This window comes from Gekko japonicus, unplaced genomic scaffold, assembly GCF_001447785.1.
Source record: "Gekko japonicus isolate JY-2015 unplaced genomic scaffold, Gekko_japonicus_V1.1 scaffold4273, whole genome shotgun sequence".
NCBI classification, from domain to species: Eukaryota; Metazoa; Chordata; class Lepidosauria; order Squamata; family Gekkonidae; genus Gekko; species Gekko japonicus.
In genome coordinates, this window is record NW_015165372.1 from 15,720 (window position 1) to 38,168 (window position 22,449).

Below are 22,449 nucleotides of genomic sequence, written 5' to 3' on the forward strand. Positions count from 1 at the left end.
AGGACGTCCTTCTTCACCCAAAGAGTGATTAACACTTGGAATTCACTGCCACAGGAAGTGGTGGGTGCTACAAGCATGGACGGCTTCAAAAGGGAATTAGATAAGCATATGGAGCAGAGGTCCATCAGTGGCTATTAGCCACAAGGTATAGATAGGGACTCTGGGGCAAGTGATGCTCTGTCATCTTGGTGCTTGGGGGGGTCAACAGTGGGATGGCTTCTAATGTCCTGGCCCCACTGGTGGACCTCCTGATGGCACTGGTATTTCTGGCCACTGTGTGACACAGGGTGTTGGGCTGGATGGGCCTTTGGCCTGATCCAACATTGGCGTCTCTTATGTACAGTAGAAATGTTGTTCAAATATGAATGATTAACCGATCGAACCAGAGATGGTTCACCTCGCAATGATTTCATAACTATCTATTTCAAGTGGTAAATAACCAAGCATTAATTTTCTGATGCAACTAAAACTAACCTGAAAAGTGGTTATACTAAAACAACACCTTCATCTCGGTTGCAAATATTAATGCCAGCAAGAATAAGAACATAAGAGACGCCAATGTTGGATCAGGCCAAAGGCCCATCCAGTCCAACACTCTGTGTCACACAGTGGCCAGAAATACCAGTGCCATCAGGAGGTCCACCAGTGGGGCCAGGACATAAGAAGCCCTCCCACTGTGGACCCCCCCCAAGCACCAAGAAGACAGAGCATCACTTGCCCCAGAGCCCCTATCTACACCTTGTGGCTAATAGCCACTGATGGACCTCTGCTCCATATGCTTATCTAATTCCCTTTTGAAGCCGTCCATGCTTGTAGCTGCCACCACTTCCTGTGGCAGTGAATTCCATGTGTTAATCACTCTTTGGGTGAAGAAGTACTTCCTTTTATCCGTTCTAACCCGACCGCTCAGCAATTTCATGGAGTGCCCACGAGTTCTTGTATTGTGAGAAAGGGAGAAAAGTACCTCTTTCTCTACCTGCTCTTTCCCATGCATAATCTTATAAACCTCAATCATGTCACCCCTCAGTCGTCGTTTCTCCAAGCTAAAGAGCCCTAAGCGCTTTAACCTTTCCTCATAGGGAAAGTGTTCCAACCCTTTTATCATTCGAGTTGCCCTTTTCTGCACTTTTCCCAAAGCTATAATATCCTTTTTGAGGTGTGGTGACCAGAACTGCACACAGTATTCCAAATGAGGTCTCACCATTGATTTATATAGGGGCATGATGATACTGGCTGATCTGTTTTCAAAAGAATGAGCCTTTCTGTAGAAAACCAAGAATTAAAATTGAGTCTTACTGACTAGTGATTCAAATCGTGGTTTCAGTCAATCTGATTTAAATCAAATCCACCCTGCTGTCCTGTGAGCCTCCACCTCCTCTCTGAAACATTACAGCTCAGCCACAGGTTCATCACCCTGAGTGGCACCTAAACCCGGAAAGGAGGATCAAAACAGAGAGTAGATTCTTGAGTTCTAATCTCCTTTGTATGCTTGGGTCCAGCTTCCTGGTCATCAAGTTAGGGTGAGGGGCAGGCATCGGAACCTATGACTACCCACGGCAATGCCCTCGCCTGGTCACAGAAGCCAAGCGGGGGTCAGACCTGGATGGGAGACCACCAAGGAGGTCCAGGGTTGCTACGCAGAGGCAGGCCATGGCGAACCATCTTTGAGTGTCTCTTGGCTTGATCGGGATGGCTCAGGCGAGCCTGATCTCATCAGACAGGAGAAGCTCAGCAGGATCAACCCTGGTCAGCGTTTGGAGGGTCTCCACCAAGGAAGTCCTGGGTTGCTACGCAGAGGCAGGCAATAGCAAACCACCTCTGTTGGTCTCTTGCCTGGACCTGAATAACCCAGGCTAGACTGATCTCATCAGATCTCAGGAGCTAAGCAGGGTCAGACCTGGTTAATATTTGGGTGGGAGACCACCAAGGGAGTCCAGGGTTGCTACGCAGAGGCAAGCAATGGCAAACCACCTCTGTTGGTCTCTTGCCTGGACCTGAATAACCCAGGCTAGACTGATCTCATCAGATCTCAGGAGCTAAGCAGGGTCAGACCTGGTTAATATTTGGGTGGGAGACCACCAAGGGAGTCCAGGGTTGCTACGCAGAGGCAAGCAATGGCAAACCACCTCTATTGGTCTCTTGCCTGGACCTGAATAACACAGGCTAGACTGATCTCATCAGATCTCAGGAGCTAAGCAGGGTCAGACCTGGTTAATATTTGGGTGGGAGACCACCAAGGAAGTCCTGGGTTGCTACGCAGAGGCAAGCAATGGCAAACCACCTCTATTGGTCTCTTGCCTGGACCTGAATAACCCAGGCTAGACTGATCTCATCAGATCTCAGGAGCTAAGCAGGGTCAGACCTGGTTAATATTTGGGTGGGAGACCACCAAGGAAGTCCTGGGTTGCTACGCAGAGGCAAGCAATGGCAAACCACCTCTATTGGTCTCTTGCCTGGACCTGAATAACACAGGCTAGACTGATCTCATCAGATCTCAGAAGCTAAGCAGGGTCAGACCTGGTTAATATTTGGGTGGGAGACCACCAAGGAAGTCCTGGGTTGCTACGCAGAGGCAAGCAATGGCAAACCACCTCTATTGGTCTCTTGCCTGGACCTGAATAACACAGGCTAGACTGATCTCATCAGATCTCAGAAGCTAAGCAGGGTCAGACCTGGTTAATATTTGGATGGGAGACCACCAAGGGAGTCCAGGGTTGCCACGCAGAGGCAGGCAATGGCAAAACCACCTCTGGACACCTTTTACCTCGAAAACCCCACAGGCTCACCATGAATAGGCTGCGATTTGACAGCACGTCCCACCATCACCAACAGCAATTTCTTGTGATTGCTAAGTAGAGCCTCCAGGTTTAGCAGCAGTATACCGCTGAATATGCAGAGGCTGGGGAGAAACAACTGAGAATGACCATCTACCTCCAAGCCTTGCCTGTTTGCTTCCCAGAAGAATGTATCTGAAGAAGTGAACAGTGACTCAAGAAAGCTCCGACCCTCCCACATATTTTGTTAAGTCTTTAAGGTGGTCCTGGACTCTTGCTCTTTGGTATCTGAAGAAGGATGTGGTTGACCTTTATGGGACTAGGTCAGCCTACGATCTCATTCCCCCAAGGCGATTCTTAAGCCAGCAGTGGAACGGAACCTCCACAGTCAGAGGCAGTACGCTCAAGCGACTGCTAACTCCGGCTTGAGAAATTCCTGGAGACTTGGGGGGCTGCACTCGGAGTCTGGGTAAGAAATCCCTAGAGATCTGGGAAAGGAGGACTTCACCGGGGATGCAAGGCCATACCGTCCACCTTCCCAAGCTGACATTTCCTAGAATCATAGAGTTGAAAGGGACCTCCAGGGTCTTCTAGTCCAACCCCCTGTGTAATGCAGGAAACCCACAAATACCCCCAGTGACCCCCTGTTCCATGCCTAAAGGTAAAGGTAAAGGTTCCCTTGCTCGAAAGCCAGTCAAATCCGACTCTAGGGTTGCGGTGCTCATCTCCGTTTCAAAGCCGAAGAGCCAGCGCTGTCCGAAGGTCATGTGCCTGGCATAACTAAACATGTCCGAAGGTCATGTGCCTGGCATAAACTAAACATGGACCTCTGCTCCATAATTCCGTGGTCATGTGGCCGGCATGACTAAACACCAAGGCGCACGGAATGCTGTTACCTTCCCACCGAAGTGGTACCTATTTATCTACTTGCAATTTCTTGCTTTCGAACTGCTAGGTTGGCAGGAGCTGGAACTAGAGACGGGAGCTCACTCCGTCATGCGGCACCCGGGTCTCGAACTGCTGAACTACTGACCTTCCACAGCCTGCCGTTCAGCGTCTTAACCACTTGAGCCACTGCAGCCCCTTGTTCCATGCCTAGAAGATCATAAAAAAACCCCTCCAAAATACTAAAAATCCCAGTCACACCTTTAAGACTAACAAACTCTATTGTAGCATAAGCTTTCGAGAAACACAGCTCTCTCCGTCAGATGCACGGAGGGTACGAAGAAAACTGATGCAATCTGACGGAGAGAGCTGTGTTTCTCGAAAGCTTATGCTACAATACAATACTCTTAAACAGGGGTGGCCAAACTGTGGCTGGGCCGGCAGGGAAGCTGAGGATGCGAAGGGGAGGTGTGCTTTCTCTTTCTTCCTCCCTCCCTTCCTCCCATCTCTTTGCTTTCTCTTTCCTTCTCTCTCTCTCTCTCTCAACCTCTTTCCGTCTTTCTTTTCACCTCTCTCTTTCTCTTAGACAAATATCATTAGCAAACAAGTATCGTTGGACAAATAAATATCACTAATATCTGTTTCTACCCCTTTTGTTTTTATTTTCGAGTCTAATGTGAATAAAAAGCAAATGTGCATATTTTTAAATAAAAACGTGTGTAATATCTGTTCACCAGGCTCTCAAACACCTGACATTTATTCTATGTGGCTCTTACGCAGAGCAAGTTTGGCCGCCCCCCCCCCCCTTAAAGTGGCTACTGGGCTTTTTACTATTTTGCAGCAACAGACTAACGCGGGTAACTCCTCTGGGGGAAAAAACCTCCAGGATCCCCGGCCAAATCGGCCTGGAGAACTGACCTGTGTAGCCCCGGAGAGCTGTCGTAACTCCGGGAGCACTCCCGGCCTCGCCCACCCAGGTTACAGGTAAAGGTTCCCTTGCTCGAAAGCCAGTCGAGTCCGACTCTAGGGTTGCGGTGCTCATCTCCGTTTCAAAGCCGAAGAGCCAGCGCTGTCCGAAGACGTTTCCGTGGTCATGTGGCCGGCATGACTAAACACCAAGGCGCACGGAACGCTGTGACCTTCCCACCGAAGCGGTACCTATTTCTCTACTTGCAATTTCTTGCTTTCGAACTGCTAGGTTACAGGTACCCAACTTCAAATTCAGTCGGCGGCCCCTCCTGGAAACAGGATGATGGGTCGGTCGCCCTACCCTGCAGGGCTGTTTTTCATACTTAAAACCATCTGCTGGAGGGAGAGGAATAGCCGGGTCTTATTGGGAGGGGGGGAGCTAGAGGGAGGGGGCGCACACGTGCTGGAGAGCGGGGGAGGGTCGGACGCCTGGGTCCCTCGCCATCCCTAAACCCAAACCTTCCCCCCAACACATCCACACACAGAGAGAAAACCTAAAACGGCAAATAGGAAAACAGAGGGAATCAGATCACCGTTGGGTTTCCCGGGCTCCAGGCTCCCCGACCCCCGGCCGCTTCCTTCTTCCTCGTCGGTTGTTTTGGTGCGATCCGGAAATGATAGCCCGAAAGAGAAAGCCACTCGGAGAAACGAAAACCACAGGCAGGGCGGATGTGACGACGAGAGTCCCAAGGGGGGAGGGGGGTTGGAAGCCAAAGAGGTCGGGCGGGCGGCCGGGCGGCCGACGTTGCAGGGTCGTCGTGCACGGTTGAGAGCGATTCTCTGGTCTGCATTAGGTTGCATCGCCGGGTGGGGAGGGGTTGCAACCAGTGTTCCCTCTAAGATGAGTTAGTGTGAGCTAGCTCACAGTTTTCTAGCCTCCAGCTCACCCATTTCTGTCTTCGCTCAGGAAAGATGGCTCCAGAGCAAACCAATTTATGCATTCGCCAAATCCCACTGGCTCACAACTTTCATGCCAGCAGCTCACAAAATAGAATTTTTGCTCACAAAACTCCACAGCTTAGAGGGAGCATTGGTTGCAACCCTTTGCTTTTCGCAGCCTGCTCTCTTGCACTTCCCGCTTGCAAAAATGAGGATTCCTGGTTTGCGGGGCTTTTTGCCCAACCCGGATTATGGTCTTGAGCAATGCTCCCTCTAAACCGTGGAGTCCTGTGAGCAGAAATTCTCCTTTGTGAGCTACTGGCATTAAAGTTGTGAGCCAGCGATCTGGTACTGCATAAATTAGTTTGCTTTGGATCCGTCCCTTCCTGAGCGAAGACAAAAATGGGTGAGCCGGAGGCTAAAAAACTGTGAGCTAGGTCACACTCACTCAGCTTAGAGGGAACAGCGGTCTTGAGCGATGGTTGCCAGTTCTGGGTATGGAATTCCTGGAGATTGTGGGGGTGGTCTCCGGGGAGGGCGTGGTTTGGGGAGGAGAGGGACCTCAGCAGGGTATAATGCCCTAGTCCCCCTTCCAAAGCAGCCCATTTTCTCCAGGGGAACTGATCTCTAGCCGGCTCAGAATACCAGTTGCAATTCCGGGAGATCTCCAGCCACCGCCGGGAGACTGGCAGGCCTAGCGACTGGAGCGCGCATCTCCCAGCCGCCTGTCTCCAGAGTGTGGAGACAGTAATATTAGACGGCTCTTTCCTTCCCCAGAGCGGGAAGCTTTTGCAGGCACAGAAGACGTTTTTTAAAAAGGCAAACGCTTCTCACTCTTTTACACTCAAGAAGAGGGTCCCTGATGTTGGAAAAGCAGGAAAAGTCTTTGTTGGCGCTATTCTTGTTTAAGGGGTCGGGATAAGACGCTTGCACGTTGCAACTAGTGCTGAATAAGTCCGGGTTTTGCTGTGCCTTCAGCCACTCAACACAGGAAAACACAAGGGTGTCAAAAATAACCAGGAAGGCTGATGCGCGCGCAAAGGAACTGTGAGCCTAAGAAGTCCTTAAATCTACGACGGCGGGAGGAAGAGAAACCGGGTCTGGACATAGAGGTAAGGGAGACACGGCTAGAGCAACATGCGATAGCTCCGGCTTCTGCTTCGCTTTGGGATTTCCGTTCAAGGGGGTCAAAAAAGCCTCAATATGCGTTCGCACGTTGCAGGAAACGGGTGCAGCAATTCTTCATTCAGACAAGCGATTGGATTGAAGTCCGGTGTCTTCTGCATGCAAAGCAGATGCAGTATCGCCCAGCCGGAGCCCGCCCCACTATTAGAGAGGCGGACTGCGTTGCAGGGATATGGGAAACTGCTCTCGGTTTAGGGCTGCCAGCCTCCAGGTGAGGCCTGGAGATCCCTTGGCGTTATGATTGATCTCTAGAAATCAGTTTCCTTGGAGAAAATGGCTGCTTTGGAGTAGGCTGTATAGCATTATACCCTGGTGAGGTTCCTTCCCTTCCCAAACCCCGCCCTCCCCAGGCTCTCCACACTCACACTCACCCCCCCCATCTCCGGGTACTTTCCAGTCCGGAGCTGACAACAATCTCCAGGAATTTCCCAGCTCAGAGTTGGCAACCCCATCATAGTCTTTTCCCATCGCAACTTCATTGATAAATTCATTTCTCCTCTTACCAGAAACTTGAGCATGCCAGTGTGGGGGTGTCGTGGTTTCAGTGCTGCACTGGAATCTGGAAGTCCCAGGTTCGAATTCCCCCACCCCCACGGAAGCTTGCTGGTGACCTTGGGCCAGGCACGCACTCTCAAAGCAATCTATTTTACAGGGTTGTTGTGAGGATAAAATGGAGGAGGAGGAGGTAAGCGGCACTGGGTCTCTGTTGGGGAGAAAGATGGGGTATACGTGAGTTAAATAAATAGAAGAAATAAAAATTTAAAACTCAACAGCATCAAGTTTTTCCCTCCAGGAAGATTTAAAATAGCATGGGCGTCTGCTGCCCCATAGCGTCCAATCATTTTAATGGCATGCTCCTACATTTCTCCATGGCCGCCTCCAATGAAAACTAGGTAAACCTTCAAAACTAGCCAGGAAATCTGAAATACAGGAAAGGGGAACTGTCAGTCTGAGCCTGGCACCAGAAGATGCCATGTGGCTTGTGATTGGCTTGTGCGGCTCAAGGTAGCTTGTTCTATTGGCTATGGCTAGAAGGACCAGCATTTCCTATTGGCCCCAAGAAGCACATCTCATTCGAATGAAGAGAACGGCAAAAGTTACAGGACCATAATCAGATTTCCCAGTGCAATCCTATGCAGTTACAGTAGCAAAGAGCAAGAATCCAGGAGCACCTTCAAGAGTAACAAAATTTGTGGCAGGGGAGGACTTGTCTGAAGAAGTGAGCCGTGATTCACGAAAGCTCCTCCCCTGCCACAAGTTTTGTTAGTCTTTACGGGGCTCCTCCTGGGCTCTTGCTCTTTTCTACTGCTACAGACCGACTGACACGGCTGCCCCTCTTGATCCGTCTCCATGGGTGTGAAAGTCAGACAAATGAGGAATAAGCTGACGGGAAGAAAGTCAATAAAGTCACAACTGATAGCTCTTGACGGGAGAGCCCTGATCAACGCTCCCTCTAAACTGTGGAGTCTTGTGAGCAAAAATTCTACTTTGTGAGATGCTGGCATTAAAGTTGTGAGCAAGCGATTTGGCTGCTGCATTAATTAGTTTTCTCTGGAGCCCTCCTCCTTCCTGAGCCAAGGCAAAAAAATGTGTGAGCTGGAGGCTAAAAAACTGTGAGCTAGCTCACACTAACTCATCTTAGAGGGAACACTGTTCTCCGCTACCTGGCATTGCGTTTTATGACACACATGGCCTGGCTCACAGTAACTCAGCTTAGAGGGAACACTGGCCCTGACCCCCTGGGTCTTCCAATTACCGCCTGAGCTAATTGCCCAGGACAACTGAAGAAGATCAATGAGCTGACTGTAAGATGAGGAAACTAAGTACTAAGGAAACTTTGGCTCTGGTCACACGGGCAGGAAACTGCGGGGGGGGGGGAAGCGTGGCTGTTTGCCCCGGGGCAAACTAACACGCAGTTAAGCGATCAGACCTCCTGTGGAGGTTCTGTGGAGGTACCGTGGAGCTTCCGTGGGTAGGGAGAGGTGCCGATCACACCACACGCCTGCGCGCAACGAAGAAGCGCGCGGCGCAGCGAACTGGTTTTCTTTTTTTGTGTACACTACGAATGCGCATGCTCCGTTGGGTGCGTGTGCGCATCCACGGAGACTTGGGGAAAAAACAACCCTTTTTCGCAAGGAGACATGGGCGGGCGCCGGATGCCACCGGAAACGCGATCAGACGCCCGCCCTTGCCCCGCAGTTTCCGGAAACTAGTACCTCCGAGGTACTAGTTTTTTGCTGCGTGTTTTCGGAAGGAAGCCTCGGTTGTGTCACGGAAGCGCTACGCTTCCCAGATATGCTGGTGAGATCGCGCCCGGAAACTCCGCCTGTCTTCCGTATCTCTTGCGTGGCTAATGTTGCGTGTGACCGCAGCCTAAGTAAGGTTTTTAAGAACTGTTATCGTATTCATAGATGTTATACTTTTATACTATATGGTTGGAATTTTATTGTGTTCTTATGTAAGCTGCCCTGAGCTGGCCGTGGTCGGGAGGGCAGGGTAATAATAGTCTTGTGAGCAAAAATTCTACTTTGTGAGCTAGACATTAAAGTTATGAGCGAGCGATTTGGCGACTGCATAGATTAGTTTGCTCTGGAGCCATCCCCTTCCTGAGCTACGACAAAAAATGTGTGAGCCGGGGGCTAAAAAACTGTGAGCTAGCTCACACTCACTCGGCTTAGAGGGAACATTGCAAGGAAGCCAGGGCCTTCATTTCACAAAACCAAACGAGGCTGTCATTGACAGGACGTTTGCAAGGTCACTCATTCGGAGGATTGGCATCAATCAGTTTCTCCTAGTCTCTATGGTATAACATAGGAGAAGAAGCAGTAGTAGAGCATCCATCTTCTGTAGCCACTCTAGGACGTTAATTTCTCCCAGACTCTATGGTATATCACGGGCTTCACCCTCCAAACTTGCCATTTCCTCCAGGAGAACTGGTCTCTGTAGTCTGCAAGATGGCTGCTGCAGGAGGTGGAGCCATCCACAGTATGGCTCCTACAGCTTACCTTCAGTCAGACAGTGAAGCTTCTTGTGCTGTGGTGGCAGCTGCTGCCGAAGCAATCTTTCTAAAAAATCTCCCCAGCCCATCGTATCTCCAGTGGCCAATCAGAAGCCACGCTGTGCAAAAGCCCAACATGACCCCGCCACTGTCTAAAACACTTGGCAGGCACAGAAGAATAAAAAGAAGAGGAGGAGGAGGAGATTGGTTTTTTTACTTCGCCCTTCACTACCCGAAGGAGTCTCAGAGTGGTTTACAATCTCCTTTCCCTTCCCCTCCCCACAAAAGACACCCTTTGAGGTCAGTGGGGGTGAGAGAGCTCTCTCGAGAACTGCTCTTGAGAGAACAGCTGTGCCAGAGCTTGTGACTCACCCGAGGTCACACCAGCAGCTGCATGTGGAGGAGTGGGGAATCAAACCCAGTTTTCCCAGATTAGAGTCCGCGCACTTAACCACTACACCAAACTGGCTCTCCTATATTGGGGGACCTCTGGGTTAGAGGATGACAAATTTGGAGGGGACTAGTTTTTAGCAATAAAATCTGCACATATGGAAGTAAGGATAGCCTTACATGTTTTTCTGGCAGACTTTTTTGCATGACAAATGCAAAAATTCGACAGATGCTGCTTTCCAAAATATTATAAGAAGATTCTCTAGGAAGGCTCCTCTCGTTTCAAATTTCCACGACACGTACCTGTTAAAGAAAAAGGGGGTAATTCTGACTGGATGGTTCTTCCTGGTTTCTGATTCCTTAGCTGACATTATGTTGCAGTTTGGAGAAGTGCGAAATCTTAAAATTACTGAAAGAAAATCTTAAATGACTGAAATGTTAAATTACTGGAAACCACTGCATTTCTTAAACTCAGCTTTTCAAACAAACCAAGCCAGCTCTCAAAAAGTGGTTTCTGGCAATTAAAAATTAATACAAATATCAATTGAGTTACAGGTTTAGTGAAATCTTGGTTAAAACACGGTAGAAGGATGCTTGGATTGCTGTCACTCCCAGTCATCTCTGGAGGGAACAGAAGAGTTCTCGACCGTAGTGGTTTCCAAGATGTCTTTTCTTTTTGGTGTCCTGATAAATTTGTTCAGTCCTTGGTAGTGTATTCAAAGCTGCCTTGAATGCATGACATGTTGTGAAACATCTAACTGAACTGTAATGTTAAGCTTCGTCCTGGGCTAGGATCCAAATCCACCCAATAGTATTGCTAGCCCAGGAAGTAACAAGCCAATCATTTCAAGCAAGCTCCCTGAGCGGGAACTAATGTGATTGGACCTTATCTCTGCAACCTCATAGGTTGATATTTGTACAGTGGGTGTGGCTACATTAGCCGGGAGTGTTTAAAAGCAGGACAGCTGCAATGTAAAGGCTGTTCGGGCTATCAGATGTTGATCCGTGTTGGAGTTGTGTTCGAGTGGAAGAATAAAGCTGTGTTCTTGCTGAATCACTCTCCAACTGCTTTGTTAAGCGGGCGACTTAACGGTCCTGACCTGGGGTAGCCCAGGCTAGCTCAGTCTCGTCAGATCTCAGAAGCTAAGCGGGGGTCAGTCCTGGAGACCACCAAGGAAGCCCAGGGTCATTACACAGAGGCAGGCAAGGGCAAACCACCTCTGAACTCTCTTGCCTTGACCTGGACGGCCCAGGCGAGCCCGATCTTGTCAGATCTTAGAAGCTAAGCAGGGTTGGCCCTGGTTAGTATTTGGATGGGAGACCACTGAGGAAGTCCAGGATTGGTACGCAGGCAATGGCAAGCCACCTCTGTTCATCTCTGCCTTGACGGAATAGCCCAGCCTAGCCTGCTGTTATCAGATCTTGGAAGCTGAGTGGAGTCAGCCCTGGTGAGTATTCAGAAGGGAAACCACCAAGGAAGTCCAGGGTTGCCACGCAGAGGCAGGCAAGGGCAACCCACCTCTGAACCCTGTTGCCTTGATCTAGATGGCCCAGGCTAGTGCAGTCTCATCAGATCTCCGAAGCGAAGTAGGGTCAGTCCTGGTTAGTACTTGGTGCAGAAAAGCCAGGGTCGCTATGCAGAGGCAGCCGATGGCAAACCGCCTTCTGAACATGAAAAGTACGCAGACGGAGAGGGATTTCAGCAAAGCGTACTTCTTTTTTTTTTTGCAAATAATTTTTTATTAAACTTTTCAATAATATCATAAACAAAACATTCAACAATAAAACTATTATACAATCAACTCACTTAAAACATTAATTTTCAATAAAAAGCAAAGTGTACTTTATTTGCTGGCTCGCAGGCCGGCTTATATTCCCCGTGAAACCGCCAACCTAGCCGTTCGAAAGCAAGAAAGTACAAGTAGATAAATAGGTACCACTTCAGTGGGAAGGTAACAGCGTTCCGTGTGCCTTGGTGTTTAGTCATGCCGGCCACATGACCACGGAGACGTCTTCGGACAGTGCTGGCTCTTCGGCTTTGAAACGGAGATGAGCACCGCAACCCTAGAGTCGGATTTGACTGGCTTTCGAGCAAGGGAACCTTTACCTTTACTTTATTGAATGTTCTGTAAGTTTGAACTGTCCTCCTATAGGTTATTCCGTAGAACAGAGTTTGAGTCCAGCAGCCTCTTTAATACCAAGAAAGTTCAATTCTGCGTTTAAGCTTTTGTGCGCATGCACACTTCTTCATATATCCGAAGAACCAAAGCGTGCGTACGCACAAAAGCTTGTATCCAGAAGTGAACTTTCTTGGTCTTAAAGGGGCCACTGGACTCAAACTCCAGGTGGTCAGCCGTGTTGGTCTGAAGCAGCAGAACGAATTTAGAGTCCAGGGGCACCTCGAAGTCCAACAAAGTTTTATTCAAGGTGTGAGCTTTCGTGCGCATGCACACTTCCTCAGATACATTGGAGTGGAAGGTAAAGTTCAAACTTACAGACGGGCTGAACAGCAAATTAACATGCAACATGATGAAGATGTACAAAGACAAAACTTCAGGAACAGAATGGAAAGGGAAATTGCTGAATTCCAAGTTATTACAAAACTTGGAATAAAAACCTCCCCAGGACTCAACAGGGATATTGGATTTTTATCCCATTACATGTGCTAACTCATTCAGTCCTCACATACGTGTTCTCAACAAGAAGGGCTATAAATCCTCTATATTTTAGTGTATTTCTTTTTCAGAATAGTATATTAGAATACTGAATGGATGTCTGCTGACGACATTACATCCAGCTCAAAGTGTCCTTCACACGCCCTCTACACCTCCGAGGAGATAATTAAGATTCTGTTACTTCCCACAATTAGAAAAAAAACAACTTTAGACATTGATCTGCTATTGTGACATATATATTTTTTGCTTTACAACTGTTGACCTGATAGCCTTAACTTCTTATTTAGTTTTTCACTTTGCATAACTTAAATATCATCATGTTACATGTTAATTTCCTGTTAAATCCCTGTCTATAAGTTTGGAACCTCATCTTCCATTCCAATGTATTTGAAAAAGCTCATACCTTGAATAAATTTTTGTTCGTCTTAAAGGTGCCGCTGGACCCTAAATGTGTTCGAAAGACAAAACTAGATAACAAGCTGATAACCCACCTGAAGGTTATTCTGTGTTTTTATCTGTGAAAGTGGTGGGATGGGGTGACCAGTTAAGGTCGGCCTGCTGAATGTCTCATCTGTGCTTGGTATTTGAAGAGTACTACACCGTCTAAAGGAAGAGATCTCTATATAACCATTATACAGAGACTCTTAACGTAATTACTTTACTGCACCGCTTAATGCAACAGGAAGCTTTCTGGGGCAAGGCTTGTTGAAGAATTGGAGCTGCAGGAGGATTTGTGGTTCTCCGCTCAGGGCACCAGCCACATTCCAAAGGGAAAAAAAAAGAGGTGGTTCAAAGATTCTCTCTATATAGCTGTAAAAGAAAGGGAGAGAGAGAGAGAGAGAGAGAGAGAGAGAGAGAGAGAGAGAGAGAGAGAGAGAGCGCGAGCGAGCGAGCGCAATGGTTTCTTGCTTGTTGGGCCACATACAAGGAAATGCGTGCAAAAGGCTTGCCAAACTGTCTTTTTACATACGAATTATATATTTAGTTAATTTAATCGAAATGTGCTTTTAAGTTGAATGTTTTAAGTGTTCGCTTCGACAATTATTGTAATGCAGGGATGTCGAACTCATTTGTTTGGAGGGCCGGATCTGACATAAATGTGACCTTGTTGGGCCAGGCCATGTGTGTCATAAAAGGTAATGCCAGGGAGTGGAGATATCAACTTTATAAAGGACACAAACACAAAGTGGGTTTTTTTACTTAAAATAAAAACATGCTTAAAACATTAGCTCTGTAAGCTGCAAAGCTACTTTTGATTTATCGACATTCACCACAGAGATCTCATGCTCAGAGTTCTGAGTTTAGGACCCGGGTTAAAACATGAAATGACTAAGTGATTAAGAGAGTCTGGCGAAGCAAGCTATGATGCAGCAGCAGCAGCAGCAGAACTGGAAGCAGGAGATGGCCGGTTCCATTGAGGGCCTGATGGAAACTCTCCAGGGGCCTGATTCTAGGGCTGCCAAGTCCCGCCGGGGGGCGGGGATTCCCCCTGCCAAAAGGGCCCCCAATCCGCTGGTCCCAATCCGGCTGGCGGGGGGGACCCCGCCCCCAAAGTGGCCAGATCAGGCCAACGTGCCCAGCACAATGACATCCCCCAGAAGTGACGTAATCATGCCGGGCACGTCACCAGGCAACGCTCTAGCAATCGCCCTGAAAACTCTATGGTACCATAGAGTTTTTAGAGCGATTGCTAAAGTGTCGCCCTGCAACATGCCCAGCGTGATTGCGTCTCTTCTGGGTGACGTCATCGGGGGGTGCGTGCATGCAAAGCACGCACACAAAACTCCCGGATCCGGACCAGGTCCCCTCCCCACTATACCAGGTAAGAGACTTGGCTACCCTACCTAATCTGGTCCCTGGGCCGCATGTTTGACACCCCTGTTGTAATGTTTATAACTCTGATGTTACCTGCCCTGAGCCCGTTTGCGGGAAGGGCGGGATATAAATGCAACAAATAAAATTTAAAAATAAATAAAATGTGTCAGATCAGGGGTCCCCAACGTGGTGCCCGTGGGCACCAGGGCACCCGCCAACAACTTTCCTGGCGCCTGCCAAGTGCTTTTAGAAAGTGGGCAGGTCAAGTGGAGCTTTTCCAAACGAGGCTTCCCGGTGGCTGCTGGAGATGGGATTGGCTATGCAAAGTTTTGAAAATGCTTTGGCAGCTGCCGCCACCACAGCAGTGGGTGGCTGAAGGTAAGCAGTGGCAGCCAGGCCCTCTAGGGGGGCAACAGGCCCATTTGGCCTGGGCTTCACATTCATAGTAAAGGTAAAGGTTCCCTTGCTCGAAAGCCAGTCGAGTCCAACTCTAGGGTTGCGGTGCTCATCTCAGTTTCAAAGCCGAGGAGCCAGCGCTGTCCGAAGATGTTTCCGTGGTCATGTGGCCGGCATGACTAAACACCAAGGCGCACGGAACGCTGTTACCTTCCCCCCGAAGTGGTACCTATTTATCTACTTGCAATTTCTTGCTTTCGAACTGCTAGGTTGGCAGGAGCTGGAACTAGAGACAGGAGCTCACTCCGTCATGCGGCACACTCGGGTCTCGAACTGCTGAACTACCGACCTTCCACAGCCTGCAGTTCAGCGTCTTAACCACTTGAGCCACCGCAGCTTTCATGGGGGCCCTCGAATTGACACTTTTGACGTTGTTAAATCCCATGTTAAATAAAAATGGGAACGTTCATTACAAAGTATTACAATATTCTTTTTCTTATTGTATTAAATGTAAACACTTAAAATATAATACTACTAATTTTGTATCATTGTTTTCGCACGTCTTCATTTTTTTAATTTACTGGGGGGGGGCCCTCAAAAATGGAAGTGGCCAGGGCCCCTCTTGACCCCTGTGAGAGCCTGTTGGCAGCTCTCTGTTTCTGAGGCTAGCCATGTCGGCCAGCAGTAGAAGGGCTAGATTTGAGTCCTAGGGCTGCCAGCCTCCAGGCTGGGATTGGAGATCTCCCGCTTTGACAACTGATCTCCATCTGACCGAGATCAGCTCCCTCGGAGAAAGCGGCTGCTTTGAAGGGTGGACTCTGTGGCCTTGTACCCTGCTGAGGCCCCTCCCCTCCCCAAACCCCGCCCTCTCCTGGCTCCACCCCCCAAAGTCTCCAGGTATTTTCCAACCCAGACCTGGCAACCCTAGATCCTGTGGCATCTAGATTCAAGTCCTGTAGCACCAACAAGTTTTCCGGGGCAGTGTCAAAGCTCCCTTTGAATATCTGAATTTTTTGGAGTCTCTGAAACTGATACCCCCAAAATCTTGCTGGCCTCAGATCTCGCTGGTATGTACTGCGGTTTTTTCTTAAATCCACTCTTGTCTCTTTCTCTATGCGTCAGTTTCTCACAGTGCCATCCTAAACAGCTTCGCCCTTCTAAACCTGTTGATCTCAATATGCTGAGAAGCGCTGAACTGGCTCCGTAAACCTGGCCGCTCAGCACAACTTGCAGAGAAATGCAATATCTGCTGCCTGAAAGGCGGTGGCGAAATGACGGGTACTTCTCCCAGTTGTGAAAGAGTTGACAGTCGCAATGAGCGGAGGAGGAGTGATATGGGTCGAATCCAGGGGTCATTTTGTAGAAAAAGAGGTGCCGGAGCTCATTAGCACAGCTCATTTGCAGTGTTCCCCCTAAGCTGAGTTAGTGTGAGCTAGCTCACAGTTTTTTAGCTTCCGGCTCACACGTCTTTGTCTCAGCTCAGGAAAGGATGGCCCCAGAGCAAACTAATTTATGCAGCAGCCAAATCACCCGCTCACAACTTTAATGCCAGTCGCTCACAAAGTAGAATTTTTGCTCACGAGACTCCACAGCTTAGAGGGAACATTGCTCATTTGCATATGCCACACCCCCTGACATCACCGGAAGTGTGTCAGAAGGCAACACCCACTGCTCAGGCTCCACTGGACTGTTTTGGATTGCTAGCTATTGGGGGGGGGAGGAACGTGCAGATCTGTCCTCACAGAGGAGGGAGAGCTTGTACCTGAATAAAACTTGGTCTTAAAGCTGCCACTGGACTGTTTTGGACCGGGGGGCCGGGGGGAGCTCTGCAACTTACCTGACTGCTTCTTGCTCCGACTGAGGGCTGCTGGGAGCAGGGGGTGGGGCTTGTTGCATGTGCCCACCCCCTGGGCTCTTTACTGCCGGAGCTCCGCTCCTGTGCGCTCCTGCAGGAAATGACCCCTGGTCGAATCATACAAGAAGGAGGAACAGATCGCAGGGAACAGTGGGCACAAGGGAGTCTCTGGAGTTTGTGCCAAAATGAATCCACCCGGAGCTCTGCGGACAGCCAGTGTGGGAGTGTTGGTCTAGGATGGGGGTGGCTGAACTGTGGCTCGGGAGCCACATGCGGCCCTTTCATACACATTGTGTGGCTCCCAGCAGGACGGCTGGGGAAGCGAAAGGGAGGCCTGCCTCCCCGATCGGTCTTCCCTTCCCCAGCTAGTGTTCCCCTCCCTGGGTAGGCCTGAGATGGGGGGGGGGAGCAGAGAAAGAAAGCAGCTTTAACTTTAAATGCATTCTCAAAGTCCTCCCCCCACCGCCGGCTGGCTTGGAGAAGGCATTTGTCTCTTTAAATCCCTTCTCCAAGCCAAGTCAGCTGGTGTGGGGCCTGGGGGTGGGTTGGAGAACACATTTAAAGTTAAAGCTGCATTCTTTCCGCCTCTCCCATCCTTCCCTCCCCATCTATTTGCTTCGTTTCTTTCCTTCCCCCACTTTCTTTCTCTCTTTCTGTCCCCCTCTCTCTCTCAGGTAGGGGTCATTTCCTGCGGGAGCGCACAGGAGGGAAGCTCTGGCAGTAAGGCGCCCAGGAGGTGGTCACATGCAACAAGCCCCGCCCCCTGCTCCCAGCAGCCCTCAGTCGGACCACAAGGAGCAAGAAGCAGCCAGGTAAGTTGCAGAGCCCCCCCCAGCCCGCCTTCAGGTACAAGCTCTCCCTTCTCTGTGAGGGCAGATCTGCACGTCCCCCCCCCCAATAGCTAGCAACCCAAAACAGTCCAGTGGAGCCTGAGTGGTGGGTGTTGCCTTCTGACACACTTCCGGTGATGCCAGGGGGTGTGGCATATGCAAATGAGTTATGCAAATGAGTTATGATAATGAGCTCCTGCCCCTTTTTTTCTACGAAATGACCCCTGCTCTCGGGCAAATAAATATCATTAGCAAACAAATAAATATCATTGGACAAAAAGAACCCCATTATCAATATCTGTTTTTACCCCTTTTGTTTTTGGCAGTCTCATTTAATGTTAATATAAAGCAGATTTGCATATTTCCCAGCAAAAACGTGTGTGTAATATTTGTTCATCTCTTGTGGCTCTCAAACATCTGACGTTTAATCTATGTGGCTCTTATGTTAAGAAAGTTTGGCCACCCTAGGATCTGGGAAGACCCGGGTTCGAATCCTTACTCTGCCATGGAAGTTCACTGGGTGACCTTGGGCCAGTCACATTCTCTCAGCCTAACCTACCTGGCAGGATTGTTGTGAGGTTAAAACAGAGGAGAGGGGAATGGCGTTCAGCTGCTCTGGGGCGAAAGCCGGAGTATAAATAAATTGAAATTAATAAATCTGGCCTTGAAAAACTCTGAATCTCAGGGTGGGGCTTTGCCCTTTGGAGAAGTGATTCAGTTCAGGCCAGCAGCACGAGGAAGTGGCGGGATTTGTTGGCTCTCAGCTCTTATCTTAATGGATTATTGAAGCTTGGCGAGCAAATAGCCTCTCCTGGGTGAACATTTCCTTAAGCCTGTGGTAACTTAATCCCCTTTTAATTCTAGAGACATCCCCCCCCCCCCCCATCGGCCATTAAAAAGTCGGAGCCCTCTTTTGTATAGGATCCCAGCAGCGAGATTTTGTGAGATTCTGGAAGTCGAGTCCCAGGGTAGCCAAATCCATGCTGGGAAATTCCTGGAGATTTGGGGATGGAGCCTGGGGAGGGTGGGATTTAGAGATGGGAGGGAACTCAGTGGTGGGTATAATACCGTAGAATAGCATTGACAGATCCCAGTTGGGAAACATTTGGAGATTTGGGGATGGAGCCTGGGAAAGACAGGGACCTCAGTGGGGTACAATGACTTAGAGCAGCGGTGTCAAACTCATTCGTTATGAGGGCCGGATCTGACATAAAGGAGACCTTGTTGGGCCGGCCCACGTGTTTAATAAAACGTAATGCCAGGTAGTGGAGATATAAACTTTATAAAGGACACAAACACAAAGATGGGCTTTTTTTTACTTAAAATAAAAGCATGCTTAAAAACATTAGCACTCTTGCAATATTTTGTGTATTTAACCGTGTCTGATCGCTGACACCTCTTGCTCTGATTTATTGCATCAAAATGTCTGTGCTGTTGCAATCTTGAGTCTGCTGTTCAGGTGTGTCTCTGTAAACTGCAAACCTACGATGACGCAGCAGCAGCAGCAGAACTGGAAGAAGAAGCAGGAGACAGCCAGTTCCACTGTCCTTATAGAAGCCCTCCGGGGGCCTAATCCGGCCCCCGGGCCATGTTTGGCACCCCTGCCTTAGAGTCCACCCCCCCCCCAGCCATTTTCTCCAGGGGAACTGACGTCTGTAGTATGGAGATGAGCTAGAATTCTGGGGGATCCCCACGCCCCATCTGGAGGCTGGCATTCCTGAACATCAGTGCCGCAGAGTCCACCCTCTAAAGCAGCCATTTTCTCCAGGGGAACTGATCTCTATGGTCTGGAGATGAGCTGGAATTCCAGGCCCCACCTGGAGGTTGGGAACCATAAATGGTGCTTTGTCCTAACCCACAAGCCTGGTTTTGCTAAAGTTAAACAGACTTCTTTGGGTTAAATTTACTTTATTAAGAAGAAGTGTTTGCAAGAATGAGAAATGCCAAGGGAGTGGCATAATCAAACCTGTTCAAAGTTGGATTTATTTTCAGGTGGGTAACCCTGTTAGTCTGAAGCAACAGAACAAAGTTATACTATATTACTACAGAATTATAGTAAGCATTGTAATGTATATATCTATTATTATACAGATCTAAAGATGTGGAATACTACTTTCCCCCCTTATTATTGCAATTTGTTATGTCATAAAGTTTAAACTACATACAACGTCAAGGGAAGTCTATTTTCTTCTTGCCCGTATGTTTCTTTCCCCACAAGCTTTCTAGATAGGGAATAATGAAAATACATTATGTGGGAATAATAGTGTAGTCATTTATTTATATTTCATCACTATTATTTATAGTGATTTATCATGACTTTTCATGGTTTATATTTTCATATAAATGTTTGTCCTTAATATTTGTAAAAAAATGATTGATTTGTCTTTCTCTGTTCTTTCCTTTAATCCTTTTTAAAAAAATTCTGTATCCCTATAAAATATTAAACGTAAAATTAAAAAAAAACGGAACAAAGTCTCAGTCCAGTGGCACCTTTAAGACCAACAACGCTTAATTCTGGGTATAAACTTTCCTGTGCTTATACCCAGAATTAACCTTTGTTGGTGCACACTTTTGTTGTTGTCAGGGGTCGTTTCGTAGAAAAAGAGCTAGGGGAACTCATTAGCATAACTCATTAGCATATGCCACACCCCCTGACATCACCGGAAGTGTGTCATAAGGCCACACCCCCTGACATCACCGGAAGTGTGTCATAAAGCCACACACCCCACCCCCAATGGTCCCGGCTGCCGCCACCGGCCTTGCAGCTCCACTGCCGAGCCCCATGAGGGGCCCGGCGGTGGACCTGCAAGGCCAGCAGGAGTGCAAGGAAGCCCCGCGAAGGCCCTCCCTGGCCCCAGACAGGCAGGGGTGGGGAGAGGCAGGGAGGAAGCAACTTACCCTCCCTCTTCTCCTGCCTCCTCCTGGCTGAATGAGGGCCGGAAGCGGGGCGGCCGGAAGCAGGGGGCGGGGCTTCGGCATGTGCCCCGCCCCCCGTACCTCACCCGGGGGAACTGCGATCCCCTGCGATCCCCCCCGAAATGACCTCTGGTTGTTGTTGTTCAGTCGCACAGTTGAGTCCGACTCTTCGCGACCCCATGGACCAGATCACGCCAGGCCTTCCGGTCTTCCGCTGTCCTCTGACGTTTGCTCAACTTCATGTTCGTTGCATTGATGACACTGTCTAACCATCTCATCCTTTGCCGTCCCCGTCTTCTTTAACCTTCAGTCTTTCCCAGCATCAGGGTCTTCTTCTCCAGTGAGTGCTCCCTTCTCATTGGGTGGCCAAAATATTTGAGCTTCAGCTTCAGTATTCTGGCCTTCCAGGGAACAGTCAGGGTTGATTTCTTTTAGGATTGACTGATCTGATCTCCTTGCAGTCTCTCAAGAGTCTTCTCCAGCCAGCACCATAGTTCAAAAGAATCTATTCTTCCGCGCTCGGCCTTCCGTAGGGTCCAACTGTCGCAGCTAGGGTGACCAACCTCCAGGTGGGGCCTGGGGAATCTCCCGCTTTTACAACCGATCTCCAGCTGACAGAGATCAGCTCCCCTGGAGAAAATTGCTACTTTGAAGGGTGGACTCTATTGCATGGTACCATGCTGAGGCCCCTCCCCTCCCCAACCCCCGCCCCTCTGAGGCTCCACCCCCAAAGTCTCCAGGTATTTTCCAACCCAGACCTGGCAACCCTACTCGCAGCTGAATGCACACAAAAGCTGTTGTACCCAGAATTAAACTTTGTTGGTCTTAAAAGGTGCCGCTGGACTCAAACTTGTATCAAGTTTTCTTTTGTTCTTTCTGCCCCTTTGGTATGCTTTGTGCTCGCAAATGAAAAGTCTGAGAGCCTGCATCCCCATAGAGGATCCGTCGCTACCTCGTGGCCAATGTTCCCTCTAAGCTGTGAAATCCTGTGAGCAAAAATTCTACTTTGTGAGCTACTGGCAATATAGTTGTGAGCAAGTAATGTGGCTGCTGCATAAATTAGTTTGCTCGGGAGCCGTCCCTCCTGAGCCAAGATAAAAATGTGTGAGCTGGAGGCTAAAAAACAGTGGGCTAGCTCACACTCACTCAGCTTAGAGGGAACAGTGCTCGTGGCCCTCCAAGAGGGCTCCTGCGTTTCTGCGCCGCCACCATGACAGCCCATGAATGCATTTAGTATTATTTTTTTCCAAAGCCTTTATAGCAGCCGGTCGCTTCCGCCCGGGAAAGTCAGGCGTGTGGGGAATCTGTTTCGGACATATCTCGCGTCACAATGTGTGTGGGTGGGAGCGGGTGCAGGTTCCGGACCAAAAACGGGCTGTCTGGATGCGACCCAGGCTGCTCACGTGTCTGTCTATGGGAGAAAGCGAGCGGGCGGGCCGCCTCATAGCGAGGCGGGAAAGCCTCCCCGCGCCTCGAAATCCGACAGGCAGAAATCCGACAGGGGCGGCTTTTACCCCGCGCGGGGAGAGCTTCACCCGTTGAGCGTCTGCCTGTGTACCTTTGCGTGTGGCGGGGTGAAGCCTGAAGCATTTTGAGGGCAGGATATATTTATGATGCGTGTGGATATGTTTTATGACACGTGCGGCAAAGGACTATTTATTTCATTCGATGTGATGTGATGTGACTTTTTTTACTCCCGGCTCCTAAGCCGCCGCCGTCTCCTGGCGAGGCCCGGCCGACGCTGAGGTAAAAACACCGCCCGCGAAGGCGGCCGAGAGCGGCCGGCGGGCGGGGACCGACGGCCTCGCGCGCTCCCCATTGGCTCTCCACGTCCCCCCGGCGCCGTCACCCGCGGGCGCCATTGGCTCTCGGGCGGCGGGGG

At 49.4% G+C, this 22,449-nt stretch overlaps 2 protein-coding genes across 2 annotated transcripts in view; one reads left to right on the top strand and one right to left on the bottom strand.

Annotated features, from left to right (window-relative positions):
- Positions 1-5,429, bottom strand: part of LOC107109923 — a gene marked incomplete at its 3' end in the record, with an annotated part of 17,273 nt that extends 11,844 nt beyond the window's left edge. The window contains exon 1 of the mRNA XM_015410632.1: positions 5,162-5,429. Coding sequence (XP_015266118.1) covers positions 5,162-5,429 — 268 coding nt within the window. The remainder of the gene's footprint in view (positions 1-5,161) is intronic.
- Positions 5,430-6,554: 1,125 nt separating this feature from the next.
- Positions 6,555-22,449, top strand: part of G6PD (glucose-6-phosphate dehydrogenase) — a 67,548-nt gene continuing 51,653 nt past the window's right edge. Inside the window, exon 1 of the mRNA XM_015410634.1 lies at positions 6,555-6,619. The gene's annotated coding sequence lies outside the window, so the exon portion shown is untranslated. The remainder of the gene's footprint in view (positions 6,620-22,449) is intronic.